Below are 21,785 nucleotides of genomic sequence, written 5' to 3'. Positions count from 1 at the left end.
CTGGGGCTTGTAGTCCTAGGAAGCAGGTTTCCCAGTAACGTCCGGGGTCTAAAACAACAAGAAGACTACAACCCCCAGCAGGCTGCGTTCAGGCTCTATGCAGCACTCGCCTCCCGGGACTCCTGTTCGACCGCGGAGGCGAACCTTGGACTTCAAGACCCAGAAAGCATCGCGTGTCCGCTTTCCCGGCTCCCCGCCGTCGCACGCGGCTCCCAGTGTGCCCCGCTCGTGTTATTTCTTTCAGTGATTACAACCTTCTTTCGAAAAGGATTTCTCCAGGACTACACGTTCCAGAATGCAGCGGGGGTGTAGGGTGGGGCGCTTTCTAACGTTGGCGGCCTGCTTCTGGAGACCAGGTGGCCCTGCTCTGACCCGGTTGATGATGTCGAGGTCCCAACGATCCCCTGACAATCTCAGCACGAGTTTCCACTTATCCCTAAGGCCATCCGGTGACCTCAGGTGTGATTGGGGAGTGGCTCTGAGCCAAGTCTTGCTGCTGATGACTTCACAGGGACCAGCTGACCGCAGGGCTGGAAAGAGAAGCAGGTGTGACCCATTGGAGACTGGGTTTATCTTACGTCAGAGACTTCTCTCTCCTCTGGGCCCCGTTTGTTGTTGCAGAGCCCGCCCAACTCCAGTTTTTCTCTACATTCGCTGATATCCGGAGGCAAGCTGGCTGGAGCACTGGGAGTTCCACCCCCCACCCCCCACCAGTCTGCAGAGCTGGGGTCCGCAGGAGTCGGCCAGGGTGTGGCCGAGGGCTGGCAGGTTGGTTACTGCCCTCAACAGACAGAATCACAGACAGATGCTACACTTGAAGCAGCCTTGACCTCATCCCTTAAGGAGTTGATTATAGATTTTCTTGCGGCTTCTCTCTAATTGTCTCATGATTGCATTCTTGAGGTCTGTGAACTGGACGAAAACTGCCCCAAACAGCACTCCTAAAGTTGGTGCTAAACATTTGTTAATTAACCCGTTTATGTCTTAACGTTTTTCTGCATACACAATGCTGTACTTTACCCGGTAGTTGACTAAAGAAGAGAAGCCAAACATATATTGCTTATCTGGAAAAATTTATAATTTATTTGAGAAAACCAGAAGTACACACAGATCTTTAAATGACAGGTGATGACTATGAATAGGGTTTGAGGAGGGAGGTCCCTCCAGGGAATCTCTCCCAGGCAGAAGTTCCTCGGGTTTGGAAAGCCTGCGTCAGCCAAGGGTAACGGGCACCCGGGCTCCAGCCGTCATCACCCCTCTGGTCCCGCTCCCCGTCCTCTTGGCGAAGACAGGGTCTTTCTTGGAGACACTGGGGATACTCGGAGTGGGAGGCGGGGGCCAACTGCGGGCGCGAGAGAATCCTGACCCCCGATGCATTTATATTTCAACTTCCTCGGCCCCAAATTTCCTGATCATCTTTGTGCCTCAATTTTCCTGCCCGAGATCCCCTCTTTTCCGCCCAGAGGTGCCTCATCGGCCCAAGAGACGGCGTCCTCCGGGCGCCCGAGCCCCGTGCGGGGAAGGCCGCCGCTGCAGACTCGCAGGGCCGAGCAGAGCAGCAGAGGGGGCGGCCTCCCACGCTCTGGGCTTCTAGAGCGGGGCCGTGCCTGGAAGCGCGCCTCCGCCCCCGGGTCTTGGCCCCCGCTCCCCGCCTCCTAGCCCGCTGCGCCGGGGCCGCGCACGGTGCGCCGGGGGGCGCGCACGCAGGGGGCTGGCCTGCCCGCGACGCGGGGGAAAGTTGAGTTGGGAGAAGTTTGAGCGGCGGGGGCGCGCCCCAAGGTGGGCACGGGGAGGTCGCCGGGCGCGCGCGAGGGCGCCAGAGGCCGGGGAGAGACCCCGAGACCCCAGAACCACAAAGTCCAGAGGAAGCGGGTAAGCAGAGAGGTGGCGGCGGGGAGGGCCAGGGCCGCGGAGGGAGGAAGGGAGGGGGAAGGAAAGGGGGGAACTCGGGACTCGGAGCGGGGAGGGAGTGGAAGTGCAGGAAAGGGCGGAGACTGAGGCGCGGGGAAGCGAGGTCTTGGGGAGAAGGATGGGGAGGCGAGCCGAGTGATCGCTGGTCGGAAGCGAGATCCAGGGTCCGCTTCTTAGAGTTCCCTAAGCAAGGGTGCCGCGCCCCCTGCCACCAGGAGGGGGTAGTCGCTGGGAGGCGCTGCCAGCCCTCCCAACTCCTGGGCGGGCTCCAGACACCCCTCCCCGGCGACCCCCTACTCTATTCAGGCCCGTCCAGCGAGCCCTGCCTAGCGGTTGCCCCAAGTCTCTGCCTCCGATCTCCGGGTTGGGAGGCAGAGGCGGGAAGGGGGGTGGCGGGTCAGGTCAGGACAAGGGATCCGGCAGAAAAAGGAGCAGCTGGGTGGGGATGGAAAAGGCGAGCCCGGAGCGATCGACCTGACTCCTGGGGGGCTGGCTTGTCTGGGTGGGGAGCTCTGCGCTGGGTGTGGGTGGCGGCGCTGTCTGCAATCCAGGGTCCACTTTACCCTCCTCCGTCCACCCCCAATCCCCGCCAGCCACACACCGGAGAGCTGTGGAATGTGCGAATTCACTTGGGAGGTGGTTAATGCCCATGTGGGGGTCCGGAGTGCTAATCCCTTGGGCTGGGGGAGAGACGCTAATCCTCCGGGCCGGTCAGGGCTGGTCCCCGGAATGTGCCCCCACCCCGGATTATCGGCACCGATGCTCTGGACAGAAGTTGCTTTGTGTTCTGCGACGGCGGGGGAGGGGGCGGGGGAGGGACGGAGGTAAAGGGAGGAGGGGAGGATGGAGGAGCACACTGAGGGCACAGCCTGGAGGTGGGAGCCGGGCATCTGCAGGTGCTCAGGACACTCCTTCCCAGACCGGGTCTCCTCCCTCGGTGCCCCTTCCCCACCCGGGACGTGCCCTAGCGGAGGGCCTGCTAGGGGGAGGTGAAGGCTGTGGTCAGCTGAGTTGGGATGCCGGCCAGGAATGTGTCACTCCAGGCTCCCCACCCTGGACTGACCCCCGGACCTACATTGTCTGATCCTCCACTGACCTGTCTTACCCCGCCCGGGCCCTAAATCCAGGAACCCCGCCTCCCCAACAGCACACCGGGAAGCTTCACTACCTTTGCCTTCCCAGAGCCCCTGCTGCTCCCTGTGCTCCCCCCGTAGGAACACGTACCCCAGGTTGCACTGGTCAGGTTCCCCAACCGCAGCTCTTCTGCTCCCCTCCCTGTACACGCGGTGTCCTCCCCAGACACCCCTACAGTCACAGTCAGGAGGGCGTCAGCCCTGCCTCTCAGATTTTCCTGGCTCTGGCCTAGGGGAGGGGAGGGAGCCGACGGCCCCGGGGGCTGAACGTCGAGTCTCTGTGCCCACCCCCCTCCCCCGCCGTCACGTGCCCCTCCCCCATTATAAAGCGCTGCCGGCCTGGGCCGCCGGCTGCCCTTCCTCCCTCCCACTGAGTGAGTTGGGCTCCTGCCCCTCCCCCGGGAGCCCCCTCGGGGCTGGGCTTTCTTCAGAGGAAGGGGCCAGGCCAGCGGCCCCCTTGCTTTGCCGGTTTTGGGCGCTCTCCAGATCTTTCTCTCCTTTCCTCCCACCTCCTCCTCCAGTCTCTGCCCCACGGGGGTGTTTCACTCTCCCAGCACACCCCTCTCTGGGCTCAGCCGCCTCGGAGTGCCAGGCCACTGCTCCGGCCCTGGCTCTGCCTGTCCTCCCCACTTCCTCTGACCCCCCTCCCTGCTCTCTGCTGCTTTCTCTGCAGGTCGGGCCTTGACTCCTTCTCCCCCCACCCCAGCTCTCCCCCTACCCCAGCTCTCCCCCATCCTGCTCTCTCCCCCTCACTTTCTCTTAGTCTCTTGGCCCTTTGTGGCCTCCTGAGCCTGTCTCGTGTTCCTCTCTTTTCCTCCTGTAAATGACTTTTGGCTCCCCCCACCCCCTGACCCTCCAAGGGCCCTTCAGAGGGTTCTGCCCAGCCAGGAGACCCCTCGCAGCCAGTGGCCTTCTGCCCTCCCTGGGACTGGGCATGGGGGGCTGTGCGATGCTGGGGTGCCCCTCGCTGGCCTGGCCCCCTCTCATGCAGTGATCTGTCCCCCCCACCCCCGACCTGCCTGCCCAGGTTATGCCGCCGCCTTGTTGCCCTGAAAGCCGCAGCTACAGCGAGAAGGGCTAAGATTTGGCCATGAGCAGCGCCCCCCGGCGCCCTGCCTTGGGCGCAGACTCTTTCCGCACTGTGAGTATGTTTTTCCGTACTGCCCTTCTCTGTCCCTCTCCGCCCGGGGTGCTCTGGCCAGGGGTGAGGGTCTGCATCAAACAGCAGCGTGTGTGTTTGGAGAGGCCCGAGCGGAGGGGAACCTGTGATGAACTTGGGAGGGACACTGCCATCCCTGTCCCTGTCTGGACCTTGCACAGGGGCTGGTATTGGTGGGGGATCAGGCCGCTTCCAGCCTGGGGAGGGAGTTGAGGCTCTGTTTCCTGAAGACCTGGGTGGTTGTTGAGCCTCAAAGAGAGAGGAACTTTGGGAACCCTGGGTCTCTAACTCAGCGCCACCCCCCCCAACCCCCGCTGGGTCTTTGAGGCAGCCAGCACCTCTGCTGCACAGTAGTTCTGGGCAGACGGCCCCGCCCTCGCCCCACGTGCCAGCCAGGCCCACCCCTCCTGGTCCCCACGTGGCCACTGCCCCACGTGGCCCCCTCCTGATTTTCCTGGGAAGGGTAATGATTAACCCCCCCGGGTGCCATTATCAGCCCCTTATTGGTCACTTCGGCTCAGTGGGGCACGTGACCGGGAAGGGGCACCAGCCAGTCCCCTCCCCCTCCTTCCCAAGTTCACCCCTGCCGGCCATGGACTTCCTCCTGAGGCCTCAGGTGCGAGGGGTTCGCGACCCTCCTCCCCCCACCCTGGGCTAGCTCCCTTCATTGCTGCTCGCTTCAGCCACCTCTCACCTTCTCCCGTGTGCTCATTCTGGTGAGAGTGGGGCCCAGTGCTTGGGGGGAGCGGGGCCAGAGCTGCCGAGGTGGGCTGGGCAGAAGCAGGCCCCTGCTCCTGCATCTTCTTGTATCCAGTATCCCTGCCACCGCTGGCTGCTCCCTTCCCCACCTCGAGTCTCCCCTGGGGCCCGCCCCTCTGCCCAGCCCACCTTCCCTTGCTCTTCTTCCTCTCCTACCCCTGCCCTTGGAGAGCCCGATGCCCTTCAAGCCCAGAAACCCTTGAGCAAATATTTGGTGGTGCCTGGAGCTGAGACCGGCAGAGGGGGGCTGGGGGGCTGGACCGAGGCCGCAGGCTGGGCGGCCGGCTGCTTAACTAGGCTGAGCTCTCCAGAGCGCCACCGCAGTCCTGCCGCTCAGCTCCTGCAGGATGACTCAGGTGGGGGGAAAGTAGGGGGGCGGGGCCAGGCAGCTCCCGAGGCGGGACTCTGTGGGGGATGGGGGGAGCCGATGGGGTGTCCTGCTGCTAAAGGGGGTGGGGGGGACTCTCCGGTCAAGGCGAGGCACTGCATCTCTACAGCCTTGTCCAGGAGCTGGGCTGCAGTTTGATGAGACCAAGCCCCGGCACTTAGCCCAGAGCCCTGCAGAAGTTACTCTCGAGGCTCAGTAGCGGTGCCCCAGCCGAGGGGTGGTGTTCACTGCTCTCAGCCACGGGAACCCCCAGATCACACACCCTGGGGGACACAGCCTCTCCGCGGAGGCTTCCAGGCAGACCCTTCCACCTGCCCTAGAATTGACTGGAATCATGATAGTCAGCCAGGGTCCCGTTAGCCCAGAACGTAGGGGACAGGCTGCTGGGGGACGTGGGGGGTGGTCTGGGTCCCTGGCACTTGGGGGGGGCAGCTGGGGGAGGAGGCGCTGGAGGCAGGGTGAGGTTTCGTGGGTTCTCAGGGCCCCTTCCTCTTCACAGCCAGAGCCGGAGAGCTTGGGCCCCGTGACGCCGGGGTTCCCTGAGCAGGAGGAGGATGAACTTCACCGCACCCTGGGCGTGGAGCGGTTTGAGGAGATCCTGCAGGAGGCCGGGTCTCGAGGAGGGGAGGAGCCGGGCCGGAGCTACGGGGAGGAAGACTTCGAATGTGAGGGGGGTCGGGAAGCAGGGCCGAGGGGGAGGCAGGGGTGCTCTGGCTTGATGGCCTGGCGGGTGGGGCCGGGGGCTGGGCAGCTGGGGAGGGAAGCTGTGCCCGCCGGCAGCCAGGACCCCTCCTCCCTGCAGACCACCGCCAGTCCTCCCACCACATCCACCACCCACTGTCCACCCACCTGCCTCCGGACACCCGGCGCCGAAAGACAGCCCAGGGCTCAGGCCGGAAGCCGCGCAGGCGCCCTGGAGCCTCCGCCACCGGGGAGACCCCTACCATCGAGGAGGGCGAGGAAGAGGAAGATGAGGCCAGTGAGGCTGAGGGGGCCCGGGCCCTCACCCAGCCGTCCCCTGCCTCTACACCCTCTTCAGTGCAGGTGAGCGGGGCGGGGCTCCTGGAGACGCCTGTGGGGCCCCTGGCCTGGCCTCACTTGCTCACGGGGTTCCCTGTTCTAGTTCTTTCTCCAGGAGGATGAAGGCACAGACCGGAAGGCAGAAACGACTAGTCCCTCTCCCCCTCCGCCAGTGCCGCACCAGGAGGCAGCTCCCCGGGCCACCAATGGGGCCCAGACTGGGTAAGTGTCCCCACACAGAGACCTCCCCTGCTGGCATCAGTGAGGTGAGGTGGGGAAAAAAGGCTGAGCCTTGAAATCACCAGTCTGGGGTGCAAATCCTGGTCCTGCCCCTGGGATCTGACTCTGGACAAGCAGCGATGTCTCTGAGCCCCATTTCCGCATCTCTAAACCAAGAATAATGGACGCTTTCTCGCAGGGCGGTAGAGGGATTAAAGGGTGGTGTGAATTAGAGTCTAAGTATGGTTTAGCCTGGCCTGGAACAGACGTGCTGTCTGAGCGGCCTCCTCCCACCCCGCTGCCCCCCCACCAGCCCTGCCCACGGCCTCAGGTGGAGCAGCATCGAACACTGGATCAGGGCCCATAGGTGACCTCTGGGCACATCCTGGGGCCTCAGGTGTGTGAGACAAATAAGAGGCCCCCCAGCCTCACTCTTGGGGGCGGTCCAGTCCACCCTGCTTGTCGCGCAAAATGACGTCAGAACAAGGTCCTGAGTCAGATGACCTGGCTCAGGCGTAGTGTCGGTACCAGCAGGTGATTGGAGTTTGGGGATGTTAGCCAGAGAAGGCTTCCCGGAGGAGATCACTTTGGACTAGGTTTCAAGGTCACGGCTATCACCTCCCTGTTGTTTAATGGGTACCAGGCGGTGTGAAGGGCTCAGGGAGTGAAGGGCAGTTGCCCCTCCTGGGCGGCATGGACTAGCTGAGGACAGGCAGTGTGGATGGAGCTGGGTCCACACAGGCCGTCTGCACTGGGGTGCAGGCCCGTGGGGGGCTGGAAGGCCAGGAGGAGATGGGGGAGCCTCGGAGAGAGCTTGGCATTGGAAAAGTGGGTCAGATCTGGGGGCAGATCTGAGGGCACAGAAGGTGTGTGTAGGCAGAGAAAGCCTGGCCGGGGAGGGACTGGTCACGGGCGGGGGACGGAGGCGTAAAGCTGTGGGAGGCGCCACATGCCCGGACAATGGTTGACAGTGGTTGACAGGGACCCACTGGCAATGGCAGAGAGAAAGGAGGCAGCCCAGTTTGGGGCACAGGAGCAGAAGCTGGAATCTGCAAGGGACAAGGTCACATCCTCGCGACTGGGGGGAGCGGGGCAGAGGTGGCCAGTTTCAAAGGCCCCTTTGCGAGGACTTCACTCCATTGCGTTAGAAACCTGGGGCCCTGTGAACCTCAAGTCCATGGGCAGGGGTATTCCCCGGGCGGGGAAGCAGGGCCCGGGGCGTCCGTTAGGAGCAGGCCCTGCTCTGGATCCTTTTCCGGACTTCACCTCTCCCCGCACCCCGGAAGGCTGGCCTCAGCTCCATTTTGCTGCCAAGTTTGTTTATGTGTGGTTGCTTGATTGGCGAGGCCAGTAAAGGCTCGAGCCAAATTTATTTATTTTTTGCCCTTTTTTTTTCCCCCCGAGCCAAATTGAAATGCTGCAGTCTGCATCCAGCATCCGCTCCCTTTCACATCCACACCCACCAAGAGTGGGAGTGCAGAGGGTGGGATCCAGGGGGCTCCCATTCCTGGGTTGCTCCTGTGCGGCTCCTGGCCAAGGCGGAGGGGCCAGGCTGCTCAGGCTCATGGCTGCTTTTGTCTGTCCAGGGCTCCAGTGGAAGAGGTGGCGGCGGTGGCCAGTGGTACTGCCGGAGGTGACGATGGGGGTGCCTCTGGGCGCCCCCTGACCAAAGCCCAGCCCGGGCACCGCAGCTATAACCTGCAGGAGAGGAGGCGCATTGGCAGCATGACGGGGGTTGAGCAGGCACTGCTGCCCCGGGTCCCGACGGATGAGAGCGAGGCCCAGACACTGGCCACGGCTGACCTTGACCTCATGAAAAGTGAGTGCCAGGACGGGGCCAAGCCCGGGGGTGTGGGTGAGAGAAGGGGGCGCCTGACCCTGTCCCTCCACCCCCAGGTCACAGGTTCGAGGACGTTCCTGGGGTACGGCGACACTTGGTACGGAAGAATGCCAAAGGGTCTGCGCAGAGTGGCCGGGAAGGGCGAGAGCCTGGCCCCACGCCTCGGGCCCGGCCCCGGGCCCCTCACAAGCCCCACGAGGTAGTTTCTCTGCTTCACGCTCTTCTGCCTCCTCCCTGTCCATCTTCTCTCCTCAGCCCCTTCCCACCTCAGACCCGCTATAATCCCCAGCACCAGGGTTGCCGTCTGTGGTTGTGAAGGTTGAACACTGCACAAGAGTGCAACAGACACACTTCAGCAGCACTGATTTTTTTTTTTTTTCCCCCTATTTTTGGCTGCCCTGTGGCATATGGAGCTGCTGGGCCAGGGATCAGATCCGAGCCGCAGTTACAACCTACAGCTATTGCCCCGCAGCTATGTAAACACCAGATCCTTAACCCCTGTGCGAGGCCAGGCATCGAACCTGTGCCCCAGCATTCCAGAGACGCTGCTGATCCATTGCGCCACAGCGGGAACTCTGATTTTTTCTTTTTAACTGAGACAGTGGCTGTGCTGTATTCTGTTAGTCTCGGATATACAACACAGCGATTCAGCAGTTTAAATATATTCCAAAACGTTTGCTCTGGTAAGTCTAGTAAGTGTCCTCATACAAAGTTACTAGGATGCTTTTACTGACCTGCAGTGGCTGCCGTGGGTATCATGGTTCTGGTTCACGTCTTCGGCCCGTCGATGTCTGCATCAGAGCCATGTGCTGGCAGCTGGCAGTGAGGTGTCTGAGGACAGTTTGGGCCAGAGGCAGCTCTGTGGAGCAGCACACTTTGTTTTTCAGAATCCGGTCACTTCTGTGCTCATCCATCCTCCCGCAGCCTGTGAAGATGATGGCCCAGGCGGCATCAACCACAAATCAGGGGCCGCTCGACTGCTTAGCGAGGCTGCTGCCCGTCTTAGACTCCAGGGTTCTGGCCCTGAACTCTGACCCTTCCAGGGGATTTGTTTTTGTTTTGTTTTTTACCTTTTTGATTGTGGCTGAACAGACACACAGGAATGTACACCTGGGTGAAGGGTGCAGCTCCGTGATGCTTTGCACGAGTAAACACCTGGCTGGCCCTACCTAGATGTGGGACGTTTCCCACAATCAGAAAGTTCCTCCAGGCCTCTGCCTAGTTAGCAGCCTCAGAGAGGGCCCTCACTGTCACTTCATTAGTTTTGCCATTTCTTTTTTTCTTTTTCTTTTTTTGGCTACACCTGTGGCATGTAGAAGTTCCCAGGCCAGGGATCAAACCTGCACCACAGCTGTGACCCGAACCACAGCAGTGACCCAAACCACAGCAGCAGTGACACCAGATCCTTAACTGCTAGACCACCAGGGAACTCCTTTTTTTTTTTTTTTTTTTTTTTTTGTCTTTTTGCCTTTTCTTGGGCCACACCCGCGGCATATGGAGGTTCCCAGGCTAGGGGTCGAATCAGAGCTGTAGCCGCCGGCCTACACCACAGCCACAGCAACTCGGGACCCGAGCCGCGTCTGTGACCTACACCACAGCTCACAGCAACGCCAGATCCTTAACCCGCTGAGCAAGGCCAGGGATCGAACCCGCAACCTCATGGTTCCTAGTCGGATTTGTTAACCACTGCACCACGACGGGAACTCCATTTTTGCCATTTGGCATATAAATGGAATTCTATAAAATTCCAGGGTGGGGGCGAGGGTGGTGATCACGCATCAGACACTTACTGTGAGTCCCATTCTGAGTGTTGTGTGTAGTTTTTCTTTTAACCCCCCTTAGCGCCCTTGGAGGTGGGTGGTCTGACTGCCAGCTTCCAGGGAGGTCTCAGGTGGGTTAGGCACTCGTCCAGGTTCGGTGCCTAGGCCAGTGTCCTCCGAGGTCACAGGCCCCATCCGGCCACGCCCTCTCATCTCCCCGCAAGGTGTTCGTGGAGCTGAACGAGTTGCTGCTGGACAAAAACCAGGAGCCTCAGTGGCGGGAGACGGCGCGCTGGATCAAATTCGAGGAGGACGTGGAGGAGGAGACGGAGCGCTGGGGGAAGCCCCACGTGGCCTCCCTCTCGTTCCGCAGCCTCCTGGAGCTCCGCCGGACCCTGGCCCACGGTAACCTGCGCCCCGCCCCATCCCCGCCCCGGGAACTCCCTCTGCCCCTACCCGTTCTCTGAGGACCAAATGGTCCCAAATTTGTCTTGAGCAACAGGGTGCGTAATGTCACCAGAGCCCAGGAGGGAGCATCTCCTGTCATGATGTCACCTCTCATGAGGCCTGCCGTTCCTCGGGCTCTGTCGTTGGGTGACCGCAGGGCAGGACTGACCCTCCTCTCTTGTCTGGCATCTTCAGCAAGCAGCTTCTCTAAGTGATATTTTGAGATAACTGAAGCTGGTATGTGTTGGATGCTGCAGTGTGGTTAAACAGTTTTGGTGGAACGCTTTCTGAAATTCTCGAGCCCCCGGGGGAGTGTGATCTAACCTGCAGGAGGAGTACACACCACTGCATGAGCACGGATGCAGGATTCGCGAGCTCTCTGCCCCAAGTTCTGCTCTTTGCTTCGCTTCCTTTTTCCTGTTGGGGAATCACTCCCAGTTGCCGTTGGCAGGCCTGTTTCTTAGCAGCTGAGAAACCTGCTGGCAGAATTGTTTGCAAACTAGAAGTAAATAGGCTCCGAGTGCGGCTTCAGGGCTTTGGGGAAAGTGCCAAAGGGCAACTGCTTTATCGCCAGGCTTCGAGATCTCAGACTTGGCTGCTCAGGGTTCTGTTTGTTCTTTAGTTCTGTGTTCCCTCTGAGTTGACCTTGACTGAAAAAAATGACCTAGTGACTTTTTAAAGGACCGTCATTTCTATATGAAGTGGCAGCTCAGAGCAGTGAGGGGCGGAGGGATCTAGAAACTGTCCTTGAGAAGCTGCTGAATTTGGGGACGTGGAGGAGCCCAGGGTGGAGGGGGATGTCTTCAGCTGGCTCCAGGGCTGTCACGAGGGCTCCAGAGGGCGGAACTGGGACCCTCGCGTGGACGTGGGGGGAGACAGCACACGTGCACTTCACTCGCAGGGAGGAGCAGTCTGGCCCGAGGGGGTGGTCTGGGGCACTTCTGCTGCGTGCTCCTCAGGAGGGGCGTCTGGGCAAGGCCCGACCCAGGTGTCCTTTCCAATAGCTGGGGTTCCGTGGCCTCTGCTGAGCCCCCCAACATTCCTGAGGGGAAGTGGGGGGGAAGAAGGCAGGGGTCAGAGAGGCAGTGGGACTTGGCATCGAGGTGGAGCTGGGCCGTGCTCCGTGACCTGCGGGCAGGTGCTCCATGCCCTGGACTGCGCTTACGTGGCTGCCCCTGGTCCTGGCTCCCCCCGCCCCCTTCCCACCCTCGCGTCTTGCCTGGGGATGAAGGCCCCTCCGTGGGCTCCTTCTATTCCAGGGGCTGTGCTCTTGGATCTGGACCAGCAGACCCTGCCTGGCGTGGCCCACCAGGTGGTGGAGCAGATGGTCATCTCTGACCAGATCAAGGCCGAGGACAGAGCCAACGTGCTGAGGGCCCTGCTTCTGAAACACAGGTACGGCCTGCCTGGCCCGGTCCCGGCCGCCGCTCTTCCCCCCCCTGCCTGCCTCTCACCTCCCTGCCTGCTCCCTGCAGCCACCCCAGCGACGAGAAGGACTTCTCCTTCCCCCGCAACATCTCCGCCGGCTCCCTGGGCTCCCTCCTGGGGCATCACCACGGCCAGGGGGCTGAGAGCGACCCCCACGTCACGGAGCCTCTCATCGGAGGCATTCCTGAGACCCGGCTGGAGGTGGAGCGAGAGGTGAGGGCAGAGGCGGGGCACTGCTGAGGTCAGGTCCGGCCACCGCAGCGGGTGCAGGACCAGGAGTGAGCTGGGCGGAACACGCAGTGGGAGGGCCACTGGGCTGAGCTCCGTTCTGTTCACCCAGCGAGAGCTGCCTCCCCCGGCTCCTCCGGCTGGTATCACCCGCTCCAAGTCCAAGCACGAGCTGAAGCTGCTAGAGAAGATCCCGGAGAACGCTGAGGCCACGGTGGTCCTCGTGGGTATGTGGGGCAGGTCCTGGGGCAGGGGTCGGGGGGCGACCTCTGCCCTGCTCTTGCCCACGGCCGCTGCACACCCCTAGGCTGCGTGGAGTTCCTCTCCCGCCCCACCATGGCCTTCGTGCGGCTGCGGGAGGCGGTGGAGCTGGACGCGGTGCTGGAGGTGCCCGTGCCCGTGCGCTTCCTCTTCCTGCTGCTGGGCCCGAGCAGCGCCAACATGGACTACCATGAGATCGGCCGCTCCATCTCCACCCTCATGTCCGACAAGGTCAGCCGCTCCCCGGCTGGGTCCCCCACCTCCACCTTGCCCAGCCCGGCTTCCGGCCCCCTGGCCCTCGCCCTGCATCCTCACGGCTCCCGGTCCTGCTCTGGCAGCAATTCCACGAGGCAGCCTACCTGGCAGATGAGCGTGAGGACCTGCTGACCGCCATCAACGCCTTCCTGGACTGCAGCGTGGTGCTGCCGCCCTCGGAGGTGCAGGGCGAGGAGCTGCTGCGGTCTGTTGCTCACTTCCAGCGCCAGATGCTCAAGAAGCGAGAGGAGCAGGGCCGGCTCCTGCCCGCGGGGGCCGGCCTAGAGCCCAAGTCGGCCCAAGATAAGGGTACGGGCCAGTGCAGGCGGGGCGTGGGGAGGGGTGTCAGGTCCAGGCCGCCCAGGTCGGGGCTTGGGGTTAGGGTTGTGGGTGGTGTGTGGCACGGAGGAGAGCGGGGCGGGCGGGCCCAGGGCAGCGACGGGTGCCCTGATGGAGGCCCGGGTTGCAGCGCTCCTGCAGATGGTAGAGGCGGCAGGTGCAGTGGAAGACGATCCCCTACGGCGGACGGGCCGGCCTTTCGGGGGGCTGATCCGAGACGTGAGGCGCCGCTACCCCCACTACCTGAGTGACTTCCGAGACGCGCTGGATCCCCAGTGCCTGGCTGCTGTCATCTTCATCTACTTCGCGGCCCTGTCTCCTGCCATCACCTTTGGGGGGCTGCTGGGTAAGGAGAGGCTTTGGGTCGGGGGCGGGGAGCACACAGGCCCTCGGCCGCCGGCTCCTGAGGGTTCCTGCCGCCCTAGGGGAGAAGACACACGACCTGATTGGGGTGTCGGAGCTGATCATGTCCACCGCGCTCCAGGGCGTGATCTTCTGCTTGTTGGGGGCCCAGCCGCTGCTGGTGATCGGCTTCTCGGGGCCCCTGCTGGTCTTCGAGGAGGCCTTCTTCTCGGTGAGGGCCCACAGGCTACTGGGGCTGGCTTTCCTGCCCCACTCAGCTGCCTCTCCTCCTGCCCGAACATGCCCGCCCACGCCCGCCCTGTGACCCCCCCCCACCCCCGCCCCCGACCTGACAGCCGCCCCTCTCCAGTTCTGCACCAGCAACAACCTGGAGTACCTGGTGGGCCGTGTGTGGATCGGCTTCTGGCTGGTGCTGCTGGCCCTGCTCATGGTGGCGCTGGAGGGGAGCTTCCTGGTGCGCTTCGTCTCCCGCTTCACCCAGGAGATCTTCGCCTTCCTCATCTCCCTCATCTTCATCTACGAGACCTTCTACAAGCTGGTGAAGGTGGGCAGGCCCTCACGGGGACTGGCCCGGGAGGGGTGAGGCTTCGGGACTGGAAGGAGCGGGGGGCGTCCTGCCCCTTTGTTAACCCCCCTAATTGTGAGGTGAGGCTGCAGCCTCAGAGCCCGCAGAGCCCAGGCTGCTCCTTCCGCGTGTACCCCCACACCCACCCTCCCTGTCCCCAGGGCTTCAGATCAGTCTTTAAAACTCACATATTTACAAAACAAAAACAAAAAGGAGTTGCCATTGTGGCTCAGCAGTAACGAACCCGACTAGTATCTGTGAGGATGTGGGTTCAATCCCTGGCCTCGCTCAGTGGGTTAAGGATCGGCGTTGCTGTGGCTGTGGTGTAGACCAGCAGCTGTAGCTCCGATTGGACCCCTAGCCTGGGAGCCTCCATGTGCTGCAGGTGCGGCAGGAAAAAAGATGACAATGGAGTTCCCATCGTGGCGCAGTGGTTAATGAATCCGACTAGGAACCATGAGGTTGCGGGTTCGATCCCTGGCCTTGCTTAGTGGGTTAAGGATCTGGCGTTGCCGTGAGCTGTGGTGTAGGTTGCAGACGTGGCTTGGATCCCGCGTTGCTGTGGGTGTGGCATACGCCAGTGGCTACAGCTCGGATTAGACCCCTAGCCTGGGAACCTCCATATGCCGCGACAGTGGCCCAAGAAATGGCAAAAAAGGCAAAAAAAAAAAAAAAAAAAAAGGAAAAAAAGATGACAAACACAGTCATAGTCTGGGCAGGAGACCCACATCTGTACCCGAGTCAGGGTCAGGGGACATGCCCCCAAGGTCCACCATGCTCCCAGCTGCGTCCCAGGTTAGACCAGACCCCCAGCTGTCTTGTACCCGCCTTTGGCCACCTCGGTCATGTTCTTAATAAGACAAGATCCTTTAGGGCAGACCGGCCGCCCCAACCCCACCTGTCCCACCCGGCGTGTGGCTGAGTGCCGGGTACCTCCTGACGGAGTCCTTCGTCCTCTCCCAGATCTTCCAGGAGCACCCCCTCCACGGCTGTTCGGTCTCCAACAGCTCCGAGGCAGACAGTGGCGAGAACGCCACGTGGGCCAGAGCAGCAGCCACAACGCAGCCGGGGAACGGGAGCTCGGCCGGGCCGGCAGGGCCATCTGGGCAGGGGCGGCCCCGGGGCCAGCCCAACACGGCCCTGCTGTCACTCGTGCTCATGGCCGGCACCTTCTTCATCGCCTTCTTCCTGCGCAAATTCAAGAATAGCCGGTTCTTCCCTGGCCGGGTGTGTGGGCGGGCAGGTGGGAGGGAGGTGGGCACTGGGGGCGGGAAGGGGGGCTGACTCGGAATCAGGACCCGAGTGAGGCGTGGGGCCGCTGAGCGCGGTGCTCGCCCACAGGTACGGCGAGTGATCGGGGACTTCGGGGTGCCCATCGCCATCCTCATCATGGTGCTCGTGGATTACAGTATTGAGGACACCTACACCCAGGTACGGTGGCGCTCGCGCAGCCCTGCGGAGCCCCCATCTCCACAGCTGCCTGGAACCTGGGCGGACACGGCGAGCCCCGTGCAGCTCAGGGCACTGCCTCCAGGGTTCAGCGGCCCCCGGCCCCGCCCTCTGTCCCGCAGAAGCTGAGCGTGCCCAGCGGATTCTCAGTGACAGCCCCCGAGAAGCGGGGCTGGGTCATCAACCCCCTGGGGGAGAACAGCCCCTTCCCCGCGTGGATGATGGTTGCCAGCCTGCTGCCTGCCGTCTTGGTCTTCATCCTCATCTTTATGGAGACGCAGATCACCACGTGAGTGGTCCTGGCCGCAGGGCGCCCTGCGTGTGGCGGGGCTGGAGCCCTCGCTGGGCCGGCTGCTGGAGTTTATTTTGTGGGCAGCAGGCGTTTGCTTAGAGGGGCAGCGTGCAGGCTGGGAGCTGTCCAGGAGGGTGGGGAGGGCCCCTCGGACAGGACTCAGCTCCACGATGGAACCCTGGTCCTGACGGAACGGGCAGGGACCACCGCATTCCGAAAGCAGACAGAGGCGACTGACTCGGCGCTCTGGCGAGACCCAGTTGCCTGCCACGCCGGGCCCGGTGCTCCTGGTGCTCAGCGCGCGCCTGTCCCCGCTCAGGCTGATCATCTCCAAGAAGGAGCGCATGCTGCAGAAGGGCTCCGGCTTCCACCTGGACCTGCTGCTCATCGTGGCCATGGGCGGCATCTGTGCCCTCTTTGGCCTGCCCTGGTTGGCGGCTGCCACCGTCCGCTCCGTCACGCACGCCAACGCACTCACGGTCATGAGCAAGGCCGTGGCGCCTGGGGACAAGCCCAAGATCCAGGAGGTCAAGGAGCAGCGGGTGACAGGGCTGCTGGTGGCCCTGCTCGTGGGTATGTTGGCCTCTTGCCCCTGGCCTTCCCTGAGGGGTCTTGGGACCCCTGCGGGGGAGAGCCCTGGGGCCAGCTCTTTCTCCTCCTCCTCCCCCAGGCCTCTCCTTGGTCATCGGGGATCTGCTTCGGCAGATCCCCCTGGCTGTGCTCTTTGGGATTTTCCTGTACATGGGTGTCACCTCCCTTAACGGAATCCAGTTCTACGAGCGGCTGCACCTGCTGCTCATGCCACCCAAACACCACCCAGACGTCACCTACGTCAAGAAGGTGAGACCTGGCTCGCAAGAGCCCCATGCCTCTGCCCCTTCCTGGTCTGTGTGGGTCACCCTCCAGCCCCCCACCTGCCCACTTTGGCCAGCCACCCTTCAGCCTGTGCAGACCCGGCTTTGGTAAGCATCCGAGAAGGCCCTTCCCTCCCCAGCCCTGTGGGGGGAAGGGTCGTCACCCTCTGATGGGGCAGCCTAGACGGCCCACGAGGGACCAGGGCCCTCGACAGCTGGGGAGACGCCTGGGCTCACCCTCTCGCCCCGGCCCCACTCCCCCACCCCTAGGTTCGGACCCTCCGTATGCACCTGTTCACGGCCCTGCAGCTGCTCTGCCTGGCCCTGCTCTGGGCCGTCATGTCCACGGCCGCCTCCCTGGCCTTCCCCTTCATCCTCATCCTCACGGTGCCGCTGCGCATGGTCGTGCTCACCCGCATCTTCACCGAGCGGGAGATGAAATGCGTAAGACTTCCTGCCGCCCCTCTCCCGCCCCGGCTGCCCTGTCTGCGGTCCCTGCTGAGGCCGATGCCAACCCTCCTGACGCTGCCCTCCCCCACAGCTGGATGCTAATGAGGCCGAGCCGGTGTTCGATGAGCGGGAGGGTGTGGACGAGTACAACGAGATGCCCATGCCTGTGTAGCTGCTGCCTGGACGGACAGCCGAGGGACTGATGGACAGAGGGAACGGGGCTGGGGGGTGCTCTCCCCACCCACCTCCCTCCTCCTTTTTATTTAAGTGAATAATTTAAAGTCCCCTTCCCCCCTTCCCCCTCCCCGCAGTAAAGTGCTTCGGCCCCACCTATCCGAGGCCTCCGGTGGTGTGTGTGTCTCCGCTGGGCGCGAAGGAAGAGAAGCGGGGAGCCCAGCCCACTCCACGCGAGAAACGAGATATGCAACGGGGGAAGAAGGGGGCTTTAATGACAAATCAAAACAGAGAGTCAAAGTGCAAATTGTCCGCCCCCCATGGGGGGGCCATCGTGGACCCCGTGTGCACCCCCTCACCCCCCTTCCGGCCCCCAGCGGAGGCCCAGGGCCTGGAGCTTCTGCCTCAGGTAGCTCTTGAGTTGGGGCAGGCCTCTCTGGGACTCCAGTTCCTCGAAGGGGAGCTGCAGGGAAGAGGGCAGCAGGTTGCCCATAGGACCTGCGGGCGCGGGGTTGGGGGAGGGTGGAGGCCACACTCGCTGAGTGTCCCCAGGGATGGGGTGGGGAGGTTCTCACCGGCAGGAGCTGGTAGCCCATCAGGCCCAGGTGCCGCTCCCGCAGGGCCCGGGAGCCCAGCAGCACTCTGCCATCCCGGCAAAAATGCCAGCGTTCCCGCAGCGTCAGCACCACCCTGCCGAAGTGACTACGGCTCAGAGCCGCTTCCACGAAGGCAGGCGAGGCTCTCCCACCCTCTCCCCTTACCTTTGGGCAGGGTCTTGGGTTGCGTGGGGACAGGACCTGGGAGGATATGGCAGGAAGGGGTCCTGGGTTCTCACAGGAAGCACAGCACCAGAGCTGCTGACACACAGCAGGAAGTCTGCAGAGCAGGGAGAGAAAGAGCCATGGGCTTTGAGCAGAGGCTCCGAGAGCTGGCAGGCCGCTAGCCCACCTGGAGCTCACCTGTGCAGTAGCCTGGAGGCACGGTCAGGTCCTGCCGGTACTTCTCCTCCCCCAGCAGCTGGCGCAGCCCCTCTGCTACTATATCCTTGTGGCTGAGGGGAGAGGGACACGGCATTGGAAAGCGCCCAGCTGTCCTGCCTAATTCCATGCCCCTAGGAAATGCCTTCTCTGCTCTGCCTTATGACTGCTCAGAGCACACCAGCATGGACGGTTCAGCCCCCAGGCTGGTCTCCTTTGCAGCTGGGCCCTCCCCTCCGCCAAGTTGCCCCATCCACCTGTACTTGCAGCGGGCGCGGTCGGTGATGAGTGGCTGGGGGAAGATGGGCACTTGCTGCCTTCGGGGAAGGCGGGGACCCCGGTATCCCGGGAGCTCCAGCTCCACGGCTGTGTCCAGCAGGGAGAGGTAGCGCCGCATGATCAGGGCGTGAGGGGTGCCTGCAGGGAAGCAGGAGCGAGGCTTCTTGGGCTGCAGACCCCACCCTGCTGGCCCCCCCGGCCCCCGGCCCCCTGGGACCCAGCCAGCCCTCCAGTCTCCGCACCACTGATGTGATTGATGAAACCTGGGGAAAAGACAAAGCGCAGGGCTCGGAAGGGCAGGCACCGCAGCTGGCACAGTGACATCAAGATGTTGACAGTTGCCAGGGGGGCCACCCCTGCTTCCCGAGCCAGGATCCTCTCGAGGCAGGGCATAAACTGCTCTTCCAGAGGCAGGTAGTTCAGCCGCCCAAAGGGCAGGACCAACTTCTGGACCACCTGTGGAGCAAAAGCAGCCCATCACCCAGCAGGAAAGGTTTCAACATCCTTCACAAGCTGAACCTCAGGGAGGCGTGGCTGCAAGCTTAGGACGTCACCGTGAAGGCAGGACAGCCCCTCTACATACACACCAGAAGTCCCGCAGCGTAAGCAGTGCTTGAGTCCCACGTGATTAGTCTCCAAACGCAGGAGACACAGCTGTGGGATCTGCCATGAAGGCAGCTAGGTCAGGGGTAAGAGTGTTTGGAAGACGGCAGTAAACCAGGCATACGAGCTGGGGAGGTGGACAAGCCAAAGAGGGTGTGGGCAAAGAAGGAACCCCACCGCACAGAGCAGAGGGCCTAGTGGGGGCTGCCTGCTGCAGGAAGCAGCTGCCCATCAAGCCGGATGGGGGTGGGGGGTGTTGGCCTGAGGGGGTGTCTGAGGATGACTGGGAGAGGAGCCGTGAAGGTGGGAGGTGGTCCCACCTTGCTGTTGAGCTGGGCTTCCTGGACCACCAAAAAGTGAGCAATAGCTTCCAGAAGCTGGGGTTCCCGCAACCGGTGGCGGGCCAGGTGCTGGGCCAGGAGCACCATCACTTGGGGAGTCAGTTCCTCTGGCCTGGCCTCTGTGAAGAACAGCCTCTTAAGCTGGACCCTAAGGCCGGACACCACCACCTGCCTCCTCCTTAGCTCCCCTCCGCCCATCAACCTTAACCCCCTCCGGCACCTGCCAGGCTGCGGATGAGGTGCTGCTGTGGATGCCGCAGGAAACGGGGGCAGCTCAAAGCAGCTTCCAACCTTTGCCCACCATGAAGGACAGGTTGCGGAGAGGGAGGCGGCTTCGAATGGAGGCGGCACCTGCGCTCCTGTTCCAGGGCACGCACCAGGGGCCCATCTGATGGGAAGCCTGAGAGGGAGAGGGTCAGTGGAGGCAGGCCTGGCAACGGGGTTGCTCTGCTCTGCTCCAGTCCTGGAGTCTAGCTAGTGAATTCCCCACCCTTTCACCTCCATTTCCTGGGCTGGAAGGTTTGCTATAGAGAATGTACATGTGTGGACATGCTGGAGAAATGCAAAAAACCACATGAACTAAGGTATCAGAACAGACGGAGGGTAAGGCCTTATACAAAGATGGCAAGTAAGTTCTCATGTCTTGCCAATGGTGACAAGTGGCAGAGGCTTCCTAGAACACTGCACTAGAAGGGAGCTGGAGTGGCACCCCAGCTAAGCCGCAGTGAATGTGCCGTTCCTGGCAAAGCCTGAAAGGTGGGTTCTGTCAGTGATCTTGGGTCCTCTACCGTTCTCTCCTCTCCATTAACACCCACCCCCAGACACCCTCCTCACCAAGTAAGACTGCGAGGTGCAGACACACGTGGATGGTGTGAATGTCAAAGGAGGGGCAGTTTCGGATGATGAGCTGACTCAAGTCCTGTAGTGTGGCCTGCTCCACGGGAGGGGGCCGTGGCTGGGACCCCAAGAGCTGACCCAGGCGACGAAGTGCCACAAGGTAGTGGTGGGCGTGGACCTTGGTGGGGTTCTGGCCCAGCCAGCGCAGCAGCTCCCCAGGGCTCCTTGCCTGTTCCAGAAGCCGCTGCAGCCCCTGCACAGGGCCTACATGGGAGCCTCCTCCAGGAGGCCGGTCCCCCCACTTGCTGGGCCCCAGACAGTAGGGCTGTACTGGCGGGAGCAGCAGCAGGCCAGAGAGCCGAGCGCTGGAGGCCTGGGCAGAGAGCAGGACTCGAAGCATGGAGTTGGGTGATGGAGACCCTGAGGGGTGGCCCAGAAAAGGGGGTGAGGTATTCTCCAAAGGGGAGAAAGGCCAGCTCTCTGCTCCTCACCTCACACTCCCCATCCAGAGGGGCCTGGGGTCGGAGCAACCCAGACTCAGGTTCGCCCTTCTTTGTGGCTACGCTGGTCCTCCACCCCACCCGCACCTCTCTGCCTCCTTCTACCCTTTGAGACAGCAAGCGAATCCTTCAGTGTTCTCGGCGTAGGGATATTCACAAAGCAACGCCACATACATGCTCTCCTCTGATCCTCCTGTGAGAAGGCAGGCAGGGCCAGCATCATCTCGCTTTCACAGGTGGAGAAACCAAGGCCCAGAAAGGCGAAGGGGTTAAGTTAAGCCCGAGGTCACGCATCTGGTTAGTGGTCGCGCTCAGCCTGGAGCCCAGCTCGCCCCAACGATACGCCCTCCCGACCACCTCCCCCTCCCGTAGGAGGCGGCGGCGGCGGCACGGAGGGTGGAACGCGGGATCCGCAGCCAGACGGTCCTGGGTTCCATGCTGGGCGCTCCCACTTACCAGCTGCGTGACCTTGGACAAGTGGCTTCGTCTCTCTGCCCAAGCCTCCTCGCCCGTGAAACGAGAACGCAGCGCCCACCTCGGAGGGCGCAGCTTTGCTATGGCGCGGAGTCGGTGGTGTCAGGGGGCCCCACACCCACCCGGCCAGGGGATGCCAGGAGACCGTAGTCACGGCCACCAACGCCAACTCCCGCCGCCCTCCCGCAGCCCGCCCCTCAGGCGCCACCCCTACATGACTCCCCGGGCCCCGCGCAGATCGCTCCCTCAGTCGGTCTCGGGGCCCGAGAGCCGGGCTCCCCCCGCGGCCTCCTCATCGGCGGGCCACCGAGTCCGCCATCTTCCCAGCAGCCCCCGGATCGCCGCCCAGACGCCAATCGCGGCACGGTCCTCCGCCAGCGGAGACGTGGCTCCCGTCAGGCCCCGCGCGCCAGGGTGCCGCGCGCCCCGCCCCCTGCTTCTGGGAAGCTGCGCGCGCGGCTCCGGGGCGGGGGCGGGACT

The 21,785-nt window shown here is 62.8% G+C and overlaps 2 protein-coding genes across 10 annotated transcripts; one reads left to right on the top strand and one right to left on the bottom strand.

Annotated features, from left to right (window-relative positions):
* Nucleotides 288-17,451, top strand: SLC4A2 (solute carrier family 4 member 2). 4 transcript variants are annotated; one of them, XM_021078861.1, is made up of 23 exons: nucleotides 288-768; nucleotides 4,072-4,185; nucleotides 5,850-6,015; nucleotides 6,153-6,394; nucleotides 6,474-6,592; nucleotides 8,176-8,408; nucleotides 8,486-8,628; nucleotides 10,414-10,594; nucleotides 11,896-12,031; nucleotides 12,112-12,277; nucleotides 12,405-12,519; nucleotides 12,600-12,784; nucleotides 12,892-13,117; nucleotides 13,278-13,493; nucleotides 13,573-13,721; nucleotides 13,860-14,054; nucleotides 15,039-15,302; nucleotides 15,417-15,506; nucleotides 15,647-15,813; nucleotides 16,136-16,389; nucleotides 16,487-16,656; nucleotides 16,941-17,114; nucleotides 17,212-17,451. In XM_021078861.1, the coding sequence occupies exons 2-23, from the start codon at nucleotides 4,135-4,137 to the stop codon at nucleotides 17,290-17,292; spliced, it is 3,723 nt and encodes a 1,240-aa protein (XP_020934520.1). In that variant the 5' UTR covers nucleotides 288-768; nucleotides 4,072-4,134; the 3' UTR covers nucleotides 17,293-17,451. The 4 variants fall into 4 exon arrangements, with proteins under 4 accessions (XP_020934520.1, XP_020934519.1, XP_020934518.1 ...); XM_021078860.1 differs by lacking the exon at nucleotides 288-768 and adding an exon at nucleotides 1,690-1,872; XM_021078859.1 differs by lacking the exons at nucleotides 288-768; nucleotides 4,072-4,185 and adding an exon at nucleotides 4,726-4,819.
* On the bottom strand, nucleotides 17,543-21,721 carry FASTK (Fas activated serine/threonine kinase). Of its 6 annotated transcripts, none has more exons than XM_005657686.3 (10): nucleotides 21,288-21,721; nucleotides 20,329-20,751; nucleotides 19,715-19,894; nucleotides 19,474-19,613; nucleotides 18,793-19,006; nucleotides 18,529-18,688; nucleotides 18,254-18,345; nucleotides 18,056-18,170; nucleotides 17,870-17,984; nucleotides 17,543-17,757 (listed from the first exon to the last, which is right to left on the bottom strand). In XM_005657686.3, the coding sequence occupies exons 2-10, from the start codon at nucleotides 20,729-20,731 to the stop codon at nucleotides 17,650-17,652; spliced, it is 1,527 nt and encodes a 508-aa protein (XP_005657743.1). In that variant the 5' UTR covers nucleotides 20,732-20,751; nucleotides 21,288-21,721; the 3' UTR covers nucleotides 17,543-17,649.

The sequence above is a fragment of the Sus scrofa genome, chromosome 18, assembly GCF_000003025.6.
Source record: "Sus scrofa isolate TJ Tabasco breed Duroc chromosome 18, Sscrofa11.1, whole genome shotgun sequence".
NCBI lineage: Eukaryota > Metazoa > Chordata > Mammalia > Artiodactyla > Suidae > Sus > Sus scrofa.
This window is presented reverse-complemented; position numbering and strand designations above follow the sequence as displayed.